Below are 21,273 nucleotides of genomic sequence, written 5' to 3'. Positions count from 1 at the left end.
GAGCTCCAGCCACAAAAACATTGAGTTCAGAATCCAGGAGATTGATGCTATTGACTGTCTCCCAGGATCCCAGGCCAGTGAGAGCAGAGATCAGAGGGAACTCTAAAAAAGATAGCAGAGTCAAGGACAGTGTCATTGGTGCTGGGAGGAGGTTGGCCTGCATCACAGTAGAATCAACTGAGCCTGAGAAGGGGACTGGAAAGGATGGGTCTGGGTATGGTAATTGTAGCATCAGAAATGAGAGACCAAAGGGAATAGGACAGACCCATGACTCTTAAGAAGGCTGACTTGACTTCACCTGGTGAATGCTTGGATAGGGGAAGTAAGGGAGAGAGTGAGAAGGTGAGGATGCTTCTGATTTTCTACCTGAGCACAAGAGAGGATGGTGAGGTCCTTAAGAGAGACAGAGAGAGAGAGAGAGAGAGAGAGAGAGAGAGAGAGAGAGAGAGAGAGTGTGTGTGTGTGTGTGTGTGTGTGTGTGTGTGTGAGTGTGTGTGAATTTCTGCCCAGGTGGAGTTTGTATGGAAATACAGATCTGTTACAGACATGCAGGTTCAAAATGCCTGCATATTCTTTGTTCTTCCCATTCTAGCCATCTCAAACAGAAAATACCCTAATTTTCTCCATCACAATCTAGAAAATAAGGCTGAAAAGAGTATTAGACATCATTTCATTCCATCCCCTTCATTCTATGCATGAAGAAATCAAATGCCCCCAAATTAGGTGATTCCCCAAAGATGCACAACCCCTCACCCCAGAACCAGTATCCAGTGCTCCCCCAATACTTTCTGAAGCATGCTCTCCTTTCTTGCTTTTCTCAGTTTTGTTTGTTTGTTGAGGTGCTGGGGATTGAACTCAAGACCTCATGTTAGCTCAGCAAGTGTTCTACCACTGAGCTACAAGCCCAGTCCCTTTCATAACTTTTCTAGTCATCATCTTAACCACTTTTCCTGAATAAGTCCAGCCTCCTGGTGGCATTCGTTTGAACCTGAGAAATCTTTGGTCTTCCTACCAGTTGAGGCCTCAGAATATAAAAGCCATGTATTCATGAAAGTAAAAATAATCAGAAGCAGTTGAAAAGGTTAGAAGTAGCTAAAATTGTTCTCTGGTCAGTTTGTTCATAGAAAACTCACTAGGTCATTTCAGCTTTCATTATGCTTACTTCAAAAACAACATAAAATATTGAGTATATTATTTTATATCAATTTCTATGTCTTATAACTTCCTATGAAAGTTTGGTTTCCTATAAAATTTCACTCTTGTCATATAGTTTCCTATAAAACTTCATTCTTTAGATGAATGTTTTTAACTATGTGGAGACATAAAATCTATGGGTTTTGTTCATTGACCTTCCATTTTTATAATCTATTAGGGTGAAATGGCAAATGTCAGAGACAGCATAATATTGAAAGTGGGAAGAAAACCAAACCCTTGACCCAACACAGGTAAAAGAGGACAAAATGCTTACCTGAGGCGGGAGTCCTTAAAGGTATCAAGGTATGCAGGATAGCTCCACTCAATTTTATTTCCTTTACATCGAAGTTCTACAGTCTGTCCTGCCATCACACTCAGGGTGGCTGCTGGTTTCTGGAAGCGACCTTTATCCATCACTTGGATCATGATAGACTGAGTTTTTGGTGTTGAATCAGTTGAGTCCCTGTCCTTTGTTTTAGGAATTTTGGGTTTCACCTTTTTGTTAGTAGGTTTGATTCTATTCTCTCCTTGTTCCTTTGGACGCTTGCTCTTGGGAGGGTGTTGTCCAGCAACTGTACAAATTTGAGGGGAGAGCAATGGCTACAGTCACAGCATCCAAAGAACATGTGAGACCCAGCTAAGGTAACTTCTTAATAATCCCCACTTCATATGTCAAATTTATTTCCAGTAAGTCATAATAATTGTTTCCTTGATCCATTCTTTAGTTTTAAAACAATCATTAAACAGGAATATATTTCAGCTTCAAAGATATTACATTAAACAGGAATATATTTCAGCTTCAAAGATATTATTCAAAATCAGCAAAATATTTCATGTATGAACTAAAATTTGCCCTTCCAAAATGAAAACATTATTAAGTTTGGGTTTGCTATTTAAATACAGAAATACATAATCTCACTGGACAGTATATCAAATAGCACTGGAAGTATACTCAAAAGGTTTGGACCCTTTCTGAACTCTCCCTCAAAATGAAAGTGTAGAAGGGAATTTACGTCTGTCGGAGGCTGACAAAATACAATAGAATACAAGATTTACTAAAGAATAAGTACGAGCTGGGTATTGGTGGTTTATGCCTGTAATCCCAGCAACTTGGGAGACTGAGATCATGAGGATCTTAGTTTGCAGCCAGCCCAGGCAAATAGTTTATGAGTCTCCATCTCCAAAATAACCAGAGCAAAATGGACTGGAGGTGTGGTTCAAGAGGCAGAACTCTTGTGCACATGAAGCCCTGAGTTCAAACTCCAGTCTCACCCTCCCCCCAAAAAAAGAATAAGTGCTAAACGTATACTAATTTGAAGCTTACATAAAACTTATTAAAATTCAACTTTAGCTGTAGTGATGAGTTAGAGTTTGGCCAACAAAATATTTTTGGAGGGGGGGTATCTTTATCACCAAATTGTTGAGAGTTGCTGGCAAATAATGATAATAAAAAGCTGACCTACTTTAAGTTGGCTTTATTATTGTTTTTGTCATCTCCACAGACAATGCACCCCTTATTGCTTATAGCCAGGGAGGGTTGTGCCCACAGCCTTGCCCTTCTGCAGGCCTCTGGACTTCAGAAATCTCAACTATGGCCCTTGCATTTGTGCAGTTGTGTCTACCCTGCAGGGATGAAAAAGTGACTGTGTACATCTGTCTTCATACACTCAAAGGTCACATTGTTATATGTCCACAGAATTACAGAACATCCAAACTTATAGGATCCTGAGAAGTTATTAAGGTAAAGGCCTCATGCTATAGATTAAAATAATAAAGGATACCCTGAAAAGTTGTGTAAGTTGTACATAGTCATTCAGCTGATTAGTGGCAAGTCTCCTGACTCCCATTCCAAAGTGTTCATTTCACTTTATGGAGATAAACATTTTATGTCTCATTTAAATAAATGGCTACACAGATTTTAGGCTGTTGAGAGACTTGCGGGGTATTTGTATAAAATGGGGAAAGTATATTAGGTGAAAATCATAGTCAAAAATTCAATTGATTGGGACTCGAGCATAGATGGAGATGGTCTTGGCTTCCTTTCTGTGTTGCCCTTTGGTCTTTGAGATGGGAGGCAATTAGCCTTCACTCTCAGTTCAGTGTGGCCCGGTCCTAGGAATGAATCCCACTATTAGAACTGCAGCTCAGTGTCCACATCTGGTCCTTCTTTGACCCTGTACACATTGCTCCCTGAAGCCTGCTCTCTTTTCTGTGGCTCAGGATCAGTTGGGATCAGTCTCCTTGTCTAGGTTTGAGTCTTATTTCCCTTCCTTCCTGTATTCTATTGGTCCTGGGTCCCAATGCACTTTCTAAATCCTTCAAAGGAATACAGTTGTGTCCTTGAGCCCTAGTTAGTCTCCAAGGTGCAGTCCCTAGTACCTGCTGTTGAACCTGCTGTTATCCCAGACTCCCTCCAGCCCTGAACATCTGGTTTATTCACCTCTGGTTCTAACAACAGGATAGACAGTGGCTCTCATGCACAAGATCCCAGTGTCCTAGAAGGAGAATCACTGTAGCCATTGGGAACATACCAGACTGACAGACGTAAGAAATTCAGCAACATCAATTGTGAAGCAAAGCCTCAGCTTTCACTGGGGCAAAGATCATATGTTTTTCCACAGCTAAAAAATAAGAATGTTCCTCTATAATGTCCATCTTTATATGTGTCCTATAAAGATTTTGGCTACCCTGTGCTTACAAGATTAAAGAACCTCTGGATTGATGTCTAACTTGGTATGTTTTCTTTATGTTATGAGAATTCAAGCACTCAGAAATGCCAATAACATTCTTTAAATCCTTTGGAATTGCCTAACTTCTGAGACATTGGATCCTCCTGAGTGGCTATGCTACTCAGGAACACTGGATTATCTGACTATGGATACCATGCTTTCAAATATTTGTTATTGTACCTGCAAAATAACTTGACCTTTGAACCAAATAGACCCACCAGTTGAATTAACTGTATCATTGGTCCAGTTGTCTGACTGCAAAAATTGATCTATGGTTTGATGGTAATGATACTAAGTTAAAGAAGCCAGCCTAGGGGTCAGGGTATAGCTCAGTGGGAAAGCATGTGTTTAGCATGTGCAAGGCTCTGGGTTCAATCCATAGCACAAATAATGCAATAAAACAAAATAAAAAAACCTAGTCTAGTGGTTCCACAAACATCCAGAGAGTCCTGGGATTGAGTGATTCCCAAATCCATATTTAACTTTTTAAAAGAATATGATATCAGCCTAACTTTGTAAAATAGTCACATTACCAAAGCCTTAAAAAAGTAAGAATTTATATTATATGTAAGTGAAAATGAAAAGCCCTTACCATTACATTTTTAGGACAGTTGCATAGTATATTTTATAGAGAAATAGGTGGCAAAATTCACACACCATGAGTTAACATTATTGACTTCGGGTCCCTGCTTGCCAACCGCTAGCTGTGGTCCTGGGTCTTTATTTGTCCTCTCTCTGTCTCACCTTCCTCATTGGTCAGTTGAGAATAGTGGCAGTAGTAACTATCTCATGGATTGCTGTAGGAATTAAATGAGTCAGTATGTTTAAAACGCTGAGAAGGTGTCTAACCCATAGTGTGAGCTAAATATTACTGGTTTTGTGCTTATTTAATGTAACTCCATAATAAACAGGTGGTGGAGACAAGCAGCTGTTATCTTTGTAATTTACAGATGCTAAGTAGCTAAACCCAGATCTGGGAAAAGCCAGATCCTTTGCCTCTAAGTCTAGAGCTTTCTCTGGCTTATGTCATTACCTCTCCAATCACTTAGAGATTAGCATACCTTGCGGTTTCACTTTATTGGCCCAAATCTCAGGCACAACATTATTGTCTAAGTGGATTCTTTGTATGATAGGCCAGGCCCTTAACGAGGAGTTCCAAGTCAAACAGAACTTGATGCTGGGGATGTGAGCACAAGGGCCGGAGATGATTTTTCATAGCATACATTAGCATCCCCAAGTGAGAAACGCTGATCCAAATCTCCCAATGAATGAACAAATGAACAAAGCAAGAAACAAGCAGGAAAAGGACAGTGTTTATTTGGCATCACCTGAGGATTAGAATCAGGCCATATTCATTAAAAGTAAACTAGTTAGCCTCCCTAATTCCACAGACTCGTTAGAGGAGAAAATAAATTCAATAGAAGAATCACTGCTGCTTGGAGGATTGAACCACAAACACAGTCATTAATATCACAAGCTGCAGCCGTTTAAACTCCCTGACGGGCAGCTGAGGGTTAAGCCCAGCCCTGTGGGTGACATCAAATAACCACACTATAAACTTTCTGAGCAGTTCAGGTGTTCCCCATTTAGTTGTATAGACTGAGAGACAGCCTCTCTCATTTTTCTATTCTGAAACACTCCCACAGTACACATACACTTTTCTAAGAACACAGCTGAGAAGCTGGAAGAAGTGACACAAGGGAAACAAAATGGCAGAAAGATCCAGGTCTCATATGACATCTCTGCAGTAGTGTTGGGAGCTCTTCCTGCTCTTTCTTTCCTGCTCAATCTGAACTCACAGGGCTTAGTCTTGAAATTCTAAATGCACTTCCTGTCCAAGTGATCTCACACCATCCCTGTGTTGAGCAGCATTTGCATACTGAAAGATGCCCTAGCTCCTGGCTGAACTGGCCTTTAATCTCCAGATTTGAATATTCAGCAGTTTATTCTGCCACTTGGAAGACTAGCAGGATTCTCAGATTTAATCATCCAAAGCCGAACTCTGGATGCCTCTTCGAACCTGCTCCTTCCCCAGTTCCCTTTATCAATAAGTGGCAACTCCAGTCACTCAGTTGCTCTGGACAAAACCATCAGTCTCACTCTGTCCTTTTCTTCCTTTCCTAAACCGCATCAAACCCAGCAACAAATCCTTTTGGTTTCAACCTCAAAATAAACCACGAACCCAGGCTCTTTTTCTTCCAGCCACTTCCACCACTCTGTGCCAAGCCACTTTTCATCCAGACTATGAAACTGTCATCTAGTTTAGAAAGAGCTAACTCTTTTATGCCTACAAGACTTTACCATTCCTATCTTAGATCTTATGGTCTTTCAGCCACCCTGGCCACTGAAACAAGCCCACCTAGGTGTTGCACTTCCCATATCATGGCCTGCACAGCTCTTCCTTCTAACATCTGCAAGGGTTGCCTCCTCACCTCAGGTGGCCTGACTCTCCACACAACTTGACACCCTCTTGATCCATGCTTTTTTGACCTTTAGTCTAACATGGATTTGTTTTCCATCTTATGAAAGGGTTTCCTTTCTGAGAGAACTAAAATAATTCGTTATGTTTGAAGGCAACATAGCCTGATCTGTAAGAAAGTAAGGAGAGCAATACGATGCCCGTGATTCTCTAACCAAAACCGTACATCGCTTTTGTGTCTCAATTTATTCCTTGAAAAAGAGAGTAGAAATTAGTTCAGAAAACTTTTTAATGAACAAAGAACTGTAAAGTTCCTCCTTGCTTACAAGTGCAAATAATGAATGTTTCAAATCATTTAGGATCTCAGCCTATATATTTGACATGCAAAATAAGCATCAATACTTAGGGCCAAGAAAGAGGAAAGGACAGGAGGGAGACCTGGCTGCCAGAGGTGTGAAAAAAATCCTGAGGAATGATGGTTTTCTCTGGACAAGGTTTAAAGGCTCTTTCTTCCTGGCCTCATAATCAAATGGCAAGGACAGATAATAAATAACAAGTAAAGATATAATTTTAGGAAGTGATAAGTGCCATGAAGAATCATTAATCAGGGCGTTTTAGCTCCCTAGAGCTGCTGCAAGAAAATATGGGTTCAGTACCCCTTAACCTGAAACGCTTGGGACAAGAAGTATTTCAGAGTTCAAATTTTGGAATGTTTACATGCACATAATCAAATATCTTGGGGATAGCACCCACATCCAAACACAAAACTCATTTATGTTTCATGTACCCAAAACCTAAAGGAGATACTGTACAATGCTTTTAGTGCACCTGCATTTTGACTGTGTTGTGCCACATGAGGTCAGACATGGAATTTTCTACTTGTGCTCAAAAGGCTTTGGATTTGGAGCATTTTGGATTTCAGATTTTCAATTTAAGGATATTCACCCCCTACTATGAACCAGGTGGCCTAAAACAACAGAAATTTATTCTTTCATAATTCTGGAGGCCAGAAATGCAAAATCAAAGTGTCAACAAGGCCCTACTTCTTCTGAGACTTTGAATAGACTCCTTCTGCACCCCCTTCCTTGCTTCTGGTATCATCTGGCACTCCTTGGCTTTCAGATACATCACTCTAATCTCTTCTGTTGCCACATGGCTGTCTTATCTCTATGTGTCTCTGTCTTCATATGGCATTTTCTTCTCTCTGTGTGTCTCTTCTTAAAAGGACATAGTCATACTGGATGAGCACCTATCCAAATGACCTCATCTTAATATGGTTACATATGTAAAGACCCTGTTCTTGAGGAGGCCATAATCATAGGTAGCAGGAATGAAGATTTCAACATAACTCTTTGAGAGACACAATTCAACAAATTCCCAGGGTGAGACATGACAGAGGAGTGAGGGTATACCTCAACAAACAGTCAATAACAAGTCAATATTTATGCTCCTGATACTAAATACAAATACGTAGATAAATAAAAGTTAGTAAGTGCATGTGATTTCAGGCTTTTGAATGTTAAAATGCCAGTGCGTTACCAACACACACAGTGGCATATATTCCACAGAAATGCTGAAAATACGGCTGTGAGGAGTGCCTGCTTCTAACTGGGATCTTGGGCTATTTACTGTTTTCATGCTTCTGTTGAATATCATAGGTGGAATATGTGCCAGTCCAGCTCCCCCTCTTCATGAAAAAAATTACATTTCTAAAAATGTGATCATTCTAGAATTGGGCTAGGCAAACTTCCTTGGGTTCAGACAGATGTCTATTCGCATAAGCATTTTCTTTTTCAAAGAAAAAGGCTCTCTGCCAGATGTGGTCACCCAAACCGAAAAAGGCAGTGGGATAAATTAAGTCATAGTCTTATGTCCCCAAGTTTGTGCTTGGGGATAACAGCTGGCAGCATATCCCAACCTGCCAATCAGAGTCTGGCATGGAAAGAGCATGCTGCATAATCCACTCACACTGCTATATAACTTAATGAGGCAGATTTGCTTTAACAAGGATGTGTTCAACATTTTATCCATAGCCTATAAATTGTATATGCAAACTTAGAAAAAAACCCTGGTGCTTTTATCACACCTAAAATGTATCCATTACTTCTTACAACATATCTCCATATGTGGGGCTGGTGGAATGACTCAAGTGGTAGAGCGCCTGCCTAACAAAGCCTGAGGCCCTCGTACTGCAAAAAACCGAAACAAAAAATTACCTCAGTCTGTATTCAGCTTTCGCTAATTGTCTCAGATTGTTTATTGTTTGTATGAATTGTATTTTATTTAAACAGATGCTAATTTAGGTAGGCAGATGTTTGCAATCATTCACGTGGTCTTGAGTACACACACATTGGCCGAAGTCACTTCCTGAGATTCAGGTTGGCATTGGGTTTAAACAAGTGAATGGACTGTTGAAAGTTATTTAGTCTGGTCATCTCCTGTGCTACTCAGGTTTGTAGTTTACAAACTGAACTCATGCCAGTTTCTCTGTGGGCAGAGTCCATGTTCTTTTCCCAGGAGCAGTGCTACCTACAAAACTTTCTTAAGCAGGGCTCTGGGCAGAAGGATCCTTATGCTCAAGGTCAAGTCCCACAGCCAGCTTAGACTCTGAAAACTAGAACGTGGTATTTTTCAGCAAATGATTGTAGTCTTGTAGGATAGAAAGGAATGGTCAGGCTTGAGGACTGGATGAAATGTGAGCCAGGTTGAGCTGGCTCCAGCATGAGGTTGCATAACAGTAAAAGCTGCTTTTCAACCCAACCCGACCTAAGCAAATTTGTGGCTATAGTCGAATTTCAAGGGAGGTTTGAGGATTTCAGGATGTAATCAGATGAAAGATGTACTGTACAAATGACACCAGTTAAATAATTAATGCAGAAAACAGAAAGAATTAGACAACAGTAATGTACCATAATATGCATATCAATAACACACACACACGAATATACACATAAAAATCAAGCCTGACCCTGTAGTTATGAATCCACATTACAGGGTGGATCCAGGACAAGCACACATTTAGAAAAGTGCACTGATGCACGGTCCCCAAATGAGGTACAAAAGAAAAAAGAAAGTATTTCCTCACATTTTCCCACCCGATCAGATGGAAAATGTAAGAAATATAAGAGCTGTAGAGTTTTAAAATTTCTGTACATAACACTGAAACCTGCAGAAGTCATTTTAAGAAGGGGGAGGGGAGAGGGAGAATAATGAGAGGGATGAACCAAACCAGGATACATTGTGCGCACACATGTCACAAGGAAACCCCGTGTGCAACTAATATACATAATTTAAAAAGTGGGGGCTGGGGGGGAGGCGAAGACCTACACAGATCTTGCAGGATATAAGCTCAAGGTGGGATACAAAAACCCAGGACTGAGGAAGGGAGGGGAGGCCACAGGCAATTTTGCACAAGAATTGCCTTGCTTAGGTGGCTCCCGCCCTGGGGAGCAGAAGCTGGTCCGCCCCACCTCCCCTACTGACACGTTGACACGCGGCTGGACCAGGCGCGGGTTGGGGATGCTGGGCTTGCCCACCGAGGGCTTTCCGGGGAGGGCTGGAGCTGTCTGATGGGCTCCTAAGGGTCAAAGTAGCTGCTACCCTCCAGAAAGGAGACCCCAACTAGGAAACCAAGTGCAGGGGGCAGGGAGGCGCGGGAGCAAAGCGCACAGGCCAGAAGTTAGAGGAGTCGCTGGCCGGAGGACGGGCTGGGGGTCCCGGCCAGCGCCACTCACCATCCTGCAGCGCTTCGTGCACCAGCAGAAGGCCCAGAAGCAGCCAGAGCTTCATCTTCAGGGCTGGGTCCCGGGCAGGCTGCGGGGACCGCGGGTCGGGGGCGCGGCGGGCAGGGCAGGGCAGGGCAGGGAGCCGCCTCGGGGCGGGAGCCGCGGGTGAGGATTCGGTTTCATGACGAGGAACACAATTTGGGGGAAAAGTTGGCTTTTTTTTTTTTTTAATTCTCTGTATAATGTGACCTCTCCTGCCTCCTGGTGGAGAAGTGAAGCACAGCCCTATTTTTCAGAGCAGGGATGAAGGTCTAAGGGCAAAATGTCCATGATAATAGTCACTCCTTGATTTTCTCCACCACCGGACTTTTTTTTTTTAATGGCCACCAAGTTCAAGACTGCCTAGTGTAAACTGCGGATACTGATGGAACCACACAATTGTAACTGTCTAGATGTCACCAGTGCTCACCCCCACCTGCTCAGGCAGGCCTTGGTGCTTTTTAAGAAGATTCCCTTAAATATGTGTTCATTTCCATAAGAAGACCTCTCTCTCTCTCTCTGTCTCTCTCCTGTCTCCTCCCTCCCCCCTTCTCTCTCATCGACAGGACTACTGCCCTTCATTATTCTTACTCTTGTTTCTCTTTTATGTCTTGCAAGAGTTGGACTAGATACCAACCCTGTGCCTGTTGGACTGGGCATCTCCCTGAAGCTGAGACATCAGAGAGCTGGAGGTGCCAAACATGGCCATCTGTCGTCCAATCAGAGGGGCTCACAGCAAGCCAGATCCTTCTCCAGCGTCCCACAGAGGTTTTGAAGAAACTGCTTTGCACCTCTAGTATGCAGTAACCCCATTGCTCTACATAAGACATAAAGTAGGTGTTAGGAGGGTCTGTGGGATTTATTTTCTCCCAGGAGGCTCTTCAGTTCTTATGATCAGAGTTCACTCCTATACAGATTAAGAAAATCCAAAAGTTAAGTGACATCGCTGCGGACTCTTCTATGTGCTCATTGTGAAGCATGCTGAGGAGATGACCAAGAGGAACAGGAAAAAGTAATTGGAATGAAAGTGCAACCCTAAATTGTAGGATATATGCTATTAATACTAGAGAAGTTTAGAGAGGCTGGAAGAGAGGTAATCACAGGGAGCAGAAGAAGGGGAGGAGAGTGAGCAGAGTGTATCTTTTTGGTCTGGTCAGCCACTGATCAGGAGGACATGGGCTGAGGTACAAAGCAAGGACTGGCCCAGTAGCACTGACTGACCAATGAAAGGGCAGATTCATTGTGAAAGCTGAGCAGGAAGTGAGACTGAACTGACAGTCTGGGGCTGTGGTGGGGCAGAGCATTTAGGCACTGTGTGCCCCTCAGCAGAGAGCCCTATAGGTTCCTGTGTTTGCAGACCCACAGATCAAAGTGATTTGCATGTGGGGATGCTAGCGTCTGCTTCCAGGTGAGAAGCAGGGCCTCAGCTGGAAGCCAGTCTCATTGTCGCCTTTAGCACCTACCATTACTTCTAAAGAGAGCTCAATTTGCAGTAACAGGCTAGGGACTTCTCCCTCAGCACCTTGGGGAAGAAGTGTTGCAATATAGGATAAGCTAGTGCTTCTCAGCCCTTCGTGCAGGAGAAACCAAGGACACTAATGTTGTTGCCAGCTCTAACCTAGCATTACTACGAACTTGCATTACTGTGGAGGAAACAGTTGCCTTGGAAGAAAGACCAAGTTCAGGTCTCAGTAGTGCCTTGGACTCTCAACATCTCTCACAACACATTAACCTCTTTTATAAGGAAGGGAGCCAGACCTGATGATTGTTTCAACACATGCTTGCCATGTGTTAGAACTATGGATATGAAGGTCAAGATACTATCCATCATGACCACTTTTAATGAGTGGGCTGCAGCCTGAAGACAAGTGTGCAGACCACTGCAATGCAGTGTGCTCGTTCTGGGGAAGATTCTGAGCAAAGAACTCCAGGAATGTGCACAGGAGTGGCTGCCCCAGCCCTGAGATCCCTTTTCCTTCAGACTCTGAGTTGACTACTTTACTCCCTCTTTGTGTTGGAAGTGGGGCTGTAGTCTAGACTCCCCCTCTTGCCCTTCCACATGGTGACTGGGTCCTGCTCCTCCATCTGCTGCCTGTGCAGCAAATCTACCCATCTTTTGCCATTAGCATCAAGCATCACTGCCTGGCTGGAGCTATTATCCTCTCTCAGCCAGAGGCTGGAGAACCCTAACTGGTCTCACTGTCCCTCCTTCCTGCACTTCAGTCTACCTTTCCCCAGCAATTACATCTATTTTCAAATAAAACTACTGGCACCCTTCAAAAGCTCTCCATTGAGCTCACAGACTAGAATTCTTGGCCTCTGTTTGCCTCTCCAGCTTCCTCCCTCTGTGGTGACTCTTTTCATATCACACTCCATTACTGGCCCCCCTTTCTACACCCCCAGGCACTATGAATACCACTGCTTCTGTTGCTTCCTCTGTGCCACAGTCTCCTCTTCTGTTTTACCACATTCTCCCTTCTCACCCCACTCCAACCTTTAACCTCACTCATCCTACAAGATTTAGCTTACCCCTCACCTCTTCCCATCTGGCCTGAGCACTTCTTTGGTATGAATACTTCTGTTGGAGCACAAATTAAAAAAATTCAGCCAGGTGTAGTGACTCAAGCCTATAATCTTAGTTAGTTGGGAGGTATAGATCAGGAGGATGATGGTTTGAGGCCAGCTTGGGCAAAAAGTTTGCAAGACCCCTATCTTAACCAATGGCTGGGAGTAGTGTCACACAACTGTCATCCCAGCTACTTAGGGGAAGCACAAATACAAAGATCTTGGTCCAGGCTGACCCAGGCATAAAAATCTCAAAAATAACTAACACAAAAGGAGCTGGTGGAGTAGCTCAAGTAGTAGACTGCCTGCCTAGCAAGTGTGAGGCCCTGAGTTCAATACACAGTTAAAAAAAGAAAAGCAAAAAGAAAAAAATTCAGAATTTAGCCATGTATCTGTTTATGCTTTTCTCCTATTGTCCTATAAGTTTAAAAGTAGGAAGTGTGTCTTCTTAAAGTTTGTTTCTAGAAAGTAATAGTCATTTATTAGGAATAAGCTACGTTCCAAGAAGAATGTCAGAGCTTTAGCATGTTCTTATTGTTGATCCTAGCAACAGGCTTATGAGATAGACAGTATTATTATTATTCCCATTTTTATGGATGAAGATGCCCAAAGTCAAACCTGCAGTAAGTCTAAATCCAGGCTTTTTTTCTGACTCAGATGTCTGTGGGTGAAAGCCCTTTCTGGCTAAAATGAGCTGTTGAAATCATTACAAAAGAAATCTCTTAAACAGAGTTCACTGGACCTAAAGGCAAGAGAGCCCCAAACTGTCCTTCTTACATTCCTGCAACTGGAAGTGAATACTTTGTGGCTTACCTCATAAGAACTTAAGAACAAATGCAACCAGACGAACAGTGTTGTCAACTATTCAGGGAGCGATGGAAGGCATACTTTGTCTCACCTTTCGCAGCAGTAAGGAAGAATGGATAATATCCTGCCATAAAAGCAGCCACAAGAAGATAACAGCTGAAATTTTAATGAATTCTTAAAAGCTGAATGCAGACTGACATGAAAGTTTAGGGTTGCTCTGAGTCTCAGGCACAAGAGGAATCCAAAATCACTTGGTGGCTCTTTTCCACAAGAACCACAGGAAGCAGTACATAAGACCCAAAAAAACTTCCTCCAGGGGTACGCAGGGATGAAACCTTGCCTTTTTCCTGAACTTTTGGCTCATAGGAAGCAAAAGCTATAAAGCCACCAGAAGAGGGACAAGTAGCCCTCTCTGCTATTAATGGGGGTTTAGGAAGAAAAACCAAACACCAGTGGCAGATAGCAGGAGACTCCAGGCTTGGAGCCCATGAAGACACATGACAGAGATCTGCTACCTCTTCATGAGGGGCAGAAACTTGTTCCCTGCCCCTAGAAGAACCTCCACTGATACAAAGCCAATTTCTGTGATTTGGGGAAAGAGGGACAGGTACACTAAGAAGAGATATAAAATGTCCCCACAAGCTCATGTGTTGCAGGCTTGGTTCCCAGCTGGTGACGCTGTTGAGAAGTAATCGGGTCACGAAGGTACTAACCTCACCAATGGATTAAACCACTGATGACTTCCTAGCTGAGTGGGCTTATAGGAAGAGGGACCTAGTTGGAGGATCGTCACTGGGGGTGTGTCTTCTAAAGGTGTAACTTGTTCCCGGACCCCTCCTCTCCCACTCCCTGGCTGCCATGAGGTTAGCAGGTGTGTCTGCCACATGTTCCCACTGTCATGGTGCACTGCTTTGCCTCAGGCTCAGAGCAATGGGGCCGGCCAAGCACGAACTGAACCCTCAGAAAAAGTGAGCCAAAATAAACCTTTCCTCCCTTAAGTTGTTTTTGTCTAGTATTTAGCCTTAGCAATGAAAACCTAACTAACACAGGCTCCTTTGGTGAGGCCCAGACACAAAGAGTCTGCACAAGACTGAGGCTGACACAGGAGAAACAAAAAATGACTCCTACCCTCTTCAGGAGGCTTGAAGTGAGAAACAAGCAACTGCTGTCATCACTGATGACGGTAAGAGTGCAGAGACTTCCTGTGTAGCCTGGGCATGTGGTCAACTTGTTAGGAAAAACGCTGCTGACAAAGAAGCTCATGAGAAAAGTCTCACGTACATAGAGCAAAGGAAAGCTTGTAGTCAGCCAAGAATATGGTGAAAGGAGTGTGATTGCCAGAGTATATGGCAAAAAAAAAAATGTCTTTTACAAGAAACTGCAAGCTGTCTTTTAAAGTGGCTGCACCATTTTGCACTGTACTAGCAATGAATGAGAGTTCCTGTTGCTCCACGTCCCTGTCAGCATTTGGTGTTGTTGGTGATTGCGGTTTTGACCTTCCATGGTTATATGATTGGGTGTACAGTGGTGTCTCTTGTTATAATTTGGAAATTTCATTTTTAGTGACATGATGTTGAGCATCATTTTATATGCTTATTTGCCATCTATGTATCTTCTTTGGTGAGGTGTCTATTCAGATCTTTTGCCCATTTTTAATTAGGTTGTTGTTCCCTTATTTAGGGACAAATCTTTCCCAATAAAGCTGACATAAAATGGGGGGGGGGGGTAGACTGCAGATAACAGACCACAGACAGGATTTGAATTATTACTTAGTAATTGTGTGAACTTAATTTCTCTGTGTTTCAGTTTCCTTATGTCTAAAGTGAAAATAGTGCTACCTATCTCATACACTTGTTTTGTGGATTAAGTTATTTGATACACTAATTAAATTAACGTGTATAAAAATACTTAGAACAGTGCCAAAGTGCCCAGAACTTTATAGGAAGCACCATACAAGTGCTAGTTTATATGTGCAACAGATATGTAACAATCTACACTAAATGATGGTAACGAGTATTTCGCAAGTGCTTACTATGTGGTGTCAGGACTGTCTAAGCATTTTATGTCTTATCTAATTTTATCCAACATTTTAGTGTGAGGGTAAATGGACTTATAGTTGTAAAATTCTTAGAACACTGCAGGACACATTGTAAGGCTTTAACTAATTATTATGAATCCTCACAATAAATATTTTATGTGAGGAAACTGAGCCAGTTTGAACTCATGCATCTTGCCTGGAGTCACACAAGGTTGTAAGTGGGGAAGGCAACTGGGAAGCAAATTGGCGTAGGGTTGAATCCACTGCCTAGATTCTTATCTGATCCGATGTTGTTCTATTGCCTCTGAATTGCTCAGTGAAAAGGCAGACCACAAAGAAATGTATGCAGAATAGTTCCATTGCTGTGGGAAAAATATTTGATGTTTATGTATAAAACTGACCAGAAAGCAATAAACCAGAATGAAACTCCTAAGGCTTTCTCTGAATAGTGTGATTACAAGGAGCCTTTTAAAAATGTGTATTTCTGCATTGACCAAATATTCTACAGTGAATAGAAATTGTTTTTATAATCAGAAAAATGATTTTTTTTTAAAAAAGATACATTAGCCAGAAAATAAATTCAGCTGATGTCTCTCCACCCTCTATTTTATGTTTAATGACCAATGTATGATTCAACTATCACTTATTAAATTAAAAACATATTGCTATCTTTTAGGTAAATCTTTTTGTTTTAATTGTTTTTCTGAAGAGTGATACCCAGAAGAGGAATTTCTGGGTGGCACACAAAGCCATGTGGCCCTCTCTTGGGAGCATGTAGAGCAGATTGATGTTGGGTAGATGGATTACGTGATGAGAGGCAAAACCGCATGTGTTATGAAGAGGTCTGGCACTAATGAATAGTTGCACTCAGTGGGCTTACCTGTGTGATGGTTAATCTTGGTTGTCAACTCTGTTGGATTAGAGATGCCCAGGAAATTAGTAAAACACAGCTTTGGGTGTGTCTGTGTGGGTGTTTCCAGAGATGACTGGCATGTATATTAGTGAACTGAGTTGGGGGAGACCTGCTTAGAATGGGGGTGGCTGGTAGTTGGGATGGAACAAAAGTAATAGCCTGGCAGTACCTGTAAGCTTGATTCCTTGTGAGCAGATGTGGTTTTTTGCGGCTGCTTTTGTCTATGGATATCATACTCTAGCTTCTTCAGCCTTTGAATGTGAACTCATACCAGAGAGCATCAAGGCCTTCGGTTGGACTGGGGCTGCATCATTGTCCCCCTTGTTGACGCTTCCAGCTTCTCCAACTGAGCAGCTACGTGGTTCTCTGGCTCTGTTTGCAGAAGGCTGTTGGATTACCAGCCTCCCACTGTGTAAGCCAATTTAATGAATGCCATCTTATAATTATGTACATTCTATTGGTTCTTTTCCTCAAGAATCCTAACTAATTTAACCTGTATTTTCTTTTTTAGAAAAGAGCACTAAAAATTTTCTAATCAATTCAAAAATATTTCAATAGAATTTAAATATTTCTGTGGCAGAATTATACGACAGGAAATGGTGAAAATAATAAAATATCTGTTCACATCTCTTACCCTTCTCTTAGCTGCAAAGTATGCCACGGAAGAGACACATTTTAATTTAATTTTCTCCTGTTTGTAGACTTTGGTTGTTTAAAATTTTTTTTTACAAAAAATTACCATAAAAATTACCATAATGACTATCTATTCAAACTTTTTTGTGTCCTTGAGTATTTCTGTAAGACAGAGACTTAGAAGTGAGATTATTCAGCCAAGGGCCATGATATTTATTTTTCATAAACACTGGTAGTTTTCCCTTCAACAAAACTGTCTCTATTTATAGGCAATTCTGCTTTTCTCAGGAGCACAGACACCTTCCTATTTCTTCATATCCCCTGCAATGTAGGATGTGATTACTTTTTTCAATTTTTATAACCTGAGGGTTGCAAAAATCTCAGTATGTTCTTCTTATTCCTATTCTTTTTATAACTATCAAGGCTGAGCATCCTGTTATGTGTTTTATTAGCCATTTGTATTTGCCTAGTCTTGAAAATTGGGTTATTTTTGTCATTGCTTCATAATAGTTCTTAAAATATTCTGACTATCGAGCTTTTGCATGTTTTATATACTGCAGACCCTTTTCCCAAATCCTTTGCTTGTGTTTCAGTTTTGTTAGTGGTGCCTTTATTCTAGAAATTAAAGCAAATGTTTAAGCAATTTCATTTTTCAGTAACTTTCTTCATGGCTTCTGGGTTTTGTGGCTCCTTAGGTAGAAGCCTCAAATTATCAAACTTTTATATTATTTTTGTCTAAAATTTTTGTAATTTTGTTGTTCATGCTCAGTCTTTATATTCTCTCTCTATATAAAATATATATTAAACATATTAGAAATTATTATAATATATGAATTATATATAAAAATTATTTATATAAATAATTATATACAATTTATACATATAAATTTTTATATATGTTATTTTGGGTAACTAGAAATCTAACTTTGTGTTTTAGTTGGGTAATAATTGTTATATCATTTGGTTCTTTTTTCATCATTTTAATTGACTTTTAGTATTTTTCTTTCTTTCTTTTTGGCTCTGTTTGAGACAGGGTCTCACCATGTAGCCCAGGCTGACCTTGAACTTGTGACTCTCCTGCTTCAGCATCCCAAGTGCTGAGATTACAGGTTTCACCACCACGTCCTGTAACTTTTAGTATATATTAAATACTCATTTGTACGTGGGTCTGTTTCTGTATTATTTTATTCTGTAGATCTCTTTTATCTATGCTTATGGAAACCCCACACTGCATTCATTGTTACTGATGTGTAATTAGGTTTTGTTCTTGTCTGGGCAAAAGATACCCTCCATCATTATTCTTCTGTTGATTATCCTGGTATGTTTTCTCTTCCAGATAAATTTGGAATCAGCTTCTCAATCTCCACAAAAACTTTATTGTGTCTTAATTATGATCGTATTGAATTTATGTTTCGGGAGTGAATGGATATATTTACAAGGCTGAGTCTTCCCATCCAGGAATGTCACGATGTTATGTATCTTTCATTTATTAGGTCTTCTTTTGTTACATTTTCCAATTGATTAATGCTGTACCTAGACAACAGTTTTGGAATTCTGCTTTCTGATGCCCCCTTTATAATAAATACATTTTAGCTATAGTGAAATTTGTGTGTGTGTGAATGTGTATGTGTGTATATATATATGCATATAGTTGTATAAACTCAGATATAGGTATATAGCTACATAGTTGGTTTTTCTCTATGTAAGTCTTACTTGTTAATTGTTAGGCTTATTTCTTACTTTTTTGCTGGCTTATTTATTTTGCTATTGTGAATACAAATACCTTCCCATTACTACTGATGATGATTTCTGTATATCAGGTTACTACTAATATATAGAACACAAGTTTGGAATTTTGTTTTTCCAAGCCTCTTCTATATCACATACACTTCAGCTAAAATTAGGTACTTAAGCTTATCCTAGGTTTGTGTTATGAATGTGTCACTCACAAAATCTGTATGTTGAAGTCATTCAGTGCCTTGGAATATGATCATGTTTGGAGAGAGAGTCTTTAATGAAGTAATTAAATTAAAATGGTGTTATTAGTTTGGGCCCTTGTGTCATTTTAAGAAAATTAAATTTGGACACTGATACAGGAATATAGGGAAGATCATGTGAAGATGGAGTAGATGGGCATCTAAAAGCCAGTAACTGAGGTCTCAGAAGAAACCAACTCTGATGACACCTTGATTTCAGGCTCTTAGCCTGCAGAACTGTGAGAAAATAAGTCACTCAGTTTGTGGTATTTTGTTATGGCAGCCCTAGGAAACTAATACAGGGCTCTGTATTAGGATGAAGCAGGGCTACAAGAAGTATAAGGGGCTTTCCAAAACACATAGTTGATGCTCAATCACAAGACTTATGGTCCTTGAGACAATTCACGATGACTTTGAATTTGAAAACTAAAACTGCAGAAGCTATATTTTTAATAGGTTGTATTTCACTACAAAAACCAATGTGCTTCACCTCTAGGGTGAAAATGAATTTTATTATCAGAATCTCTGTATTGATCTTTTACATTTTTTTCCAATAATTGCTGCAATGTTAACCAATTGAAACAAGTATTATCTTGCAGCTGTAAATCAAATACAACTTGATTTTCTAGTTTTTTAAGGCCTGATTAATTTTTGTATGTTTAGGTTGTATTTGGTCACCTTAATGAACCTTCTCATTAGTCTAAAGAGTTTTCAGTTGGGCTCTTAGGTTTTTAGATGATCATATTACCAGTGGCACCCACTTTTTCCCCATTTATTAGCTGTTACCTATCTTCTCACATTACCTCACACTTACATTAGCCTTTCTACTGATTCTCTAATCCCACAAAGCATAGAAGTTTCCACTGATTCCCTAATCCCACAAGGCTCAGAGAAGGAGCAAACAGGGGATCCACACTTCTCCTGAATCAGCTACTTCTTTATGTGGTTCAGATTCAGAGCTGTTATCTTGTAATTGAAAGCTCTAAGCTAACATGCAAAATTGGAAACTTCTCAGTTAAGACCTGCTCTCCTTCCTTTGCTCTTTCTCTTATTTAATGGTATCCATTCTTCCTACTTCATCAGTACCTTGCATATTTGCTTTCTCCTGCTTATTTATGCTAAGTGCTCCTTTTGAAACTCATCTCCTACCAGTAATTTATAGCATGGTGTCAATTCAAGGCAACGGTCTGGTTCAAAAACTGGTGTTTCACTCATGCTTTCTCCTGGGCAGTGAAAACCTTTGTCCTTGTGTGAGAACTATCAGGCATCAATGAGCAGGTGAGGGTAGATTCTGGCATCTTAGAGACTCAAACATTGGGAACTGCAGAACCCTGAGCCATGTAATGTGGTGGTATTTGTGGGCTAAGGAGCACAGAATCTAGAATTCAGTTTGCTTTTTATCTAGATTTGGGTCACAATGTAGTTCGGGCTTCTCCTGTATAGTGCAGTCTCTGTCTTGTGTCTTTCTCGTCCTCTTGACTGCTCTGATCTTAGAGTAACCAGGACTCTACCCAAGGCTTAGGACATCTGAAATTGCTGGTACCTAAAAGTGTTTAAGAGTGATTTCCACTATGTTACTAGAAAGGTTCATAAAAAGCAATGCTAACTGCATTAAGCTGAGTTTCTTTCATCGACTCTTTGGCCTACTTTAAAACACAAATTGAGGTAATGTGTTAATGGGAGTTATTTTTGAATGTTTTTGAGAATTTTTTGAGTTACTTTATGTGATCTTTACACAGAGATGGAGATTTACCATAGTCCATTAGCAGTGTGTGGATTTTGAGCCCTTAGCCCAAAGAGATTTAAAAAAAAAACACCCGTGAACTGGGCATCATGGTGCAAACCCATTGTCTCAGCTTCTTGGAGCTGAGACAGTAGGATCTCTGGAACCAAGTGTTCAAGACCAGCCTGGGCAACATATAAAAAACCTATTTTAAAAAACAAAACTAAAACAAAACAAAATAAAAATCCCCAAATAAAACCCACTAAGGAGATGTGTTTTTATCCAAAGAGGTTCCCGACTATACCTACAATGCAGACATAACTCTTGGGAGATTTAACCTTTCATATGATCCCATGGAGCCAAAGCAGAGTGTGTGTGGGGGCGCACCCAAACACAGGAGAAATCCTAATCAATTCAACAAGCACATACTTTGCTTTTTTAGCTTGGTTTCCGGTGTGACTAAGTTATTAAAGTTTTGAAAACTTCAGTGGGTTCTCGTCAATTTACTAGAA

General features: G+C 40.8%; 1 protein-coding gene across 1 annotated transcript in view; it reads right to left on the bottom strand.

Annotated features, from left to right (window-relative positions):
• Positions 1 to 10,263, bottom strand: part of Pdgfrl (platelet derived growth factor receptor like) — a 40,860-nt gene extending 30,597 nt beyond the window's left edge. Inside the window, exons 1-2 of the mRNA XM_020179344.2 lie at positions 10,077 to 10,263; positions 1,469 to 1,766 (exon numbers count right to left, since the gene is read on the bottom strand). Of these exons, the coding sequence (XP_020034933.1) occupies positions 1,469 to 1,766; positions 10,077 to 10,131 (353 nt within the window). The 5' untranslated portion in view covers positions 10,132 to 10,263. The remainder of the gene's footprint in view (positions 1 to 1,468; positions 1,767 to 10,076) is intronic.
• Positions 10,264 to 21,273: the final 11,010 nt, after the last annotated feature.

The sequence above is a fragment of the Castor canadensis genome, chromosome 14 (assembly GCF_047511655.1).
Source record: "Castor canadensis chromosome 14, mCasCan1.hap1v2, whole genome shotgun sequence".
NCBI lineage: Eukaryota > Metazoa > Chordata > Mammalia > Rodentia > Castoridae > Castor > Castor canadensis.
This window is presented reverse-complemented; position numbering and strand designations above follow the sequence as displayed.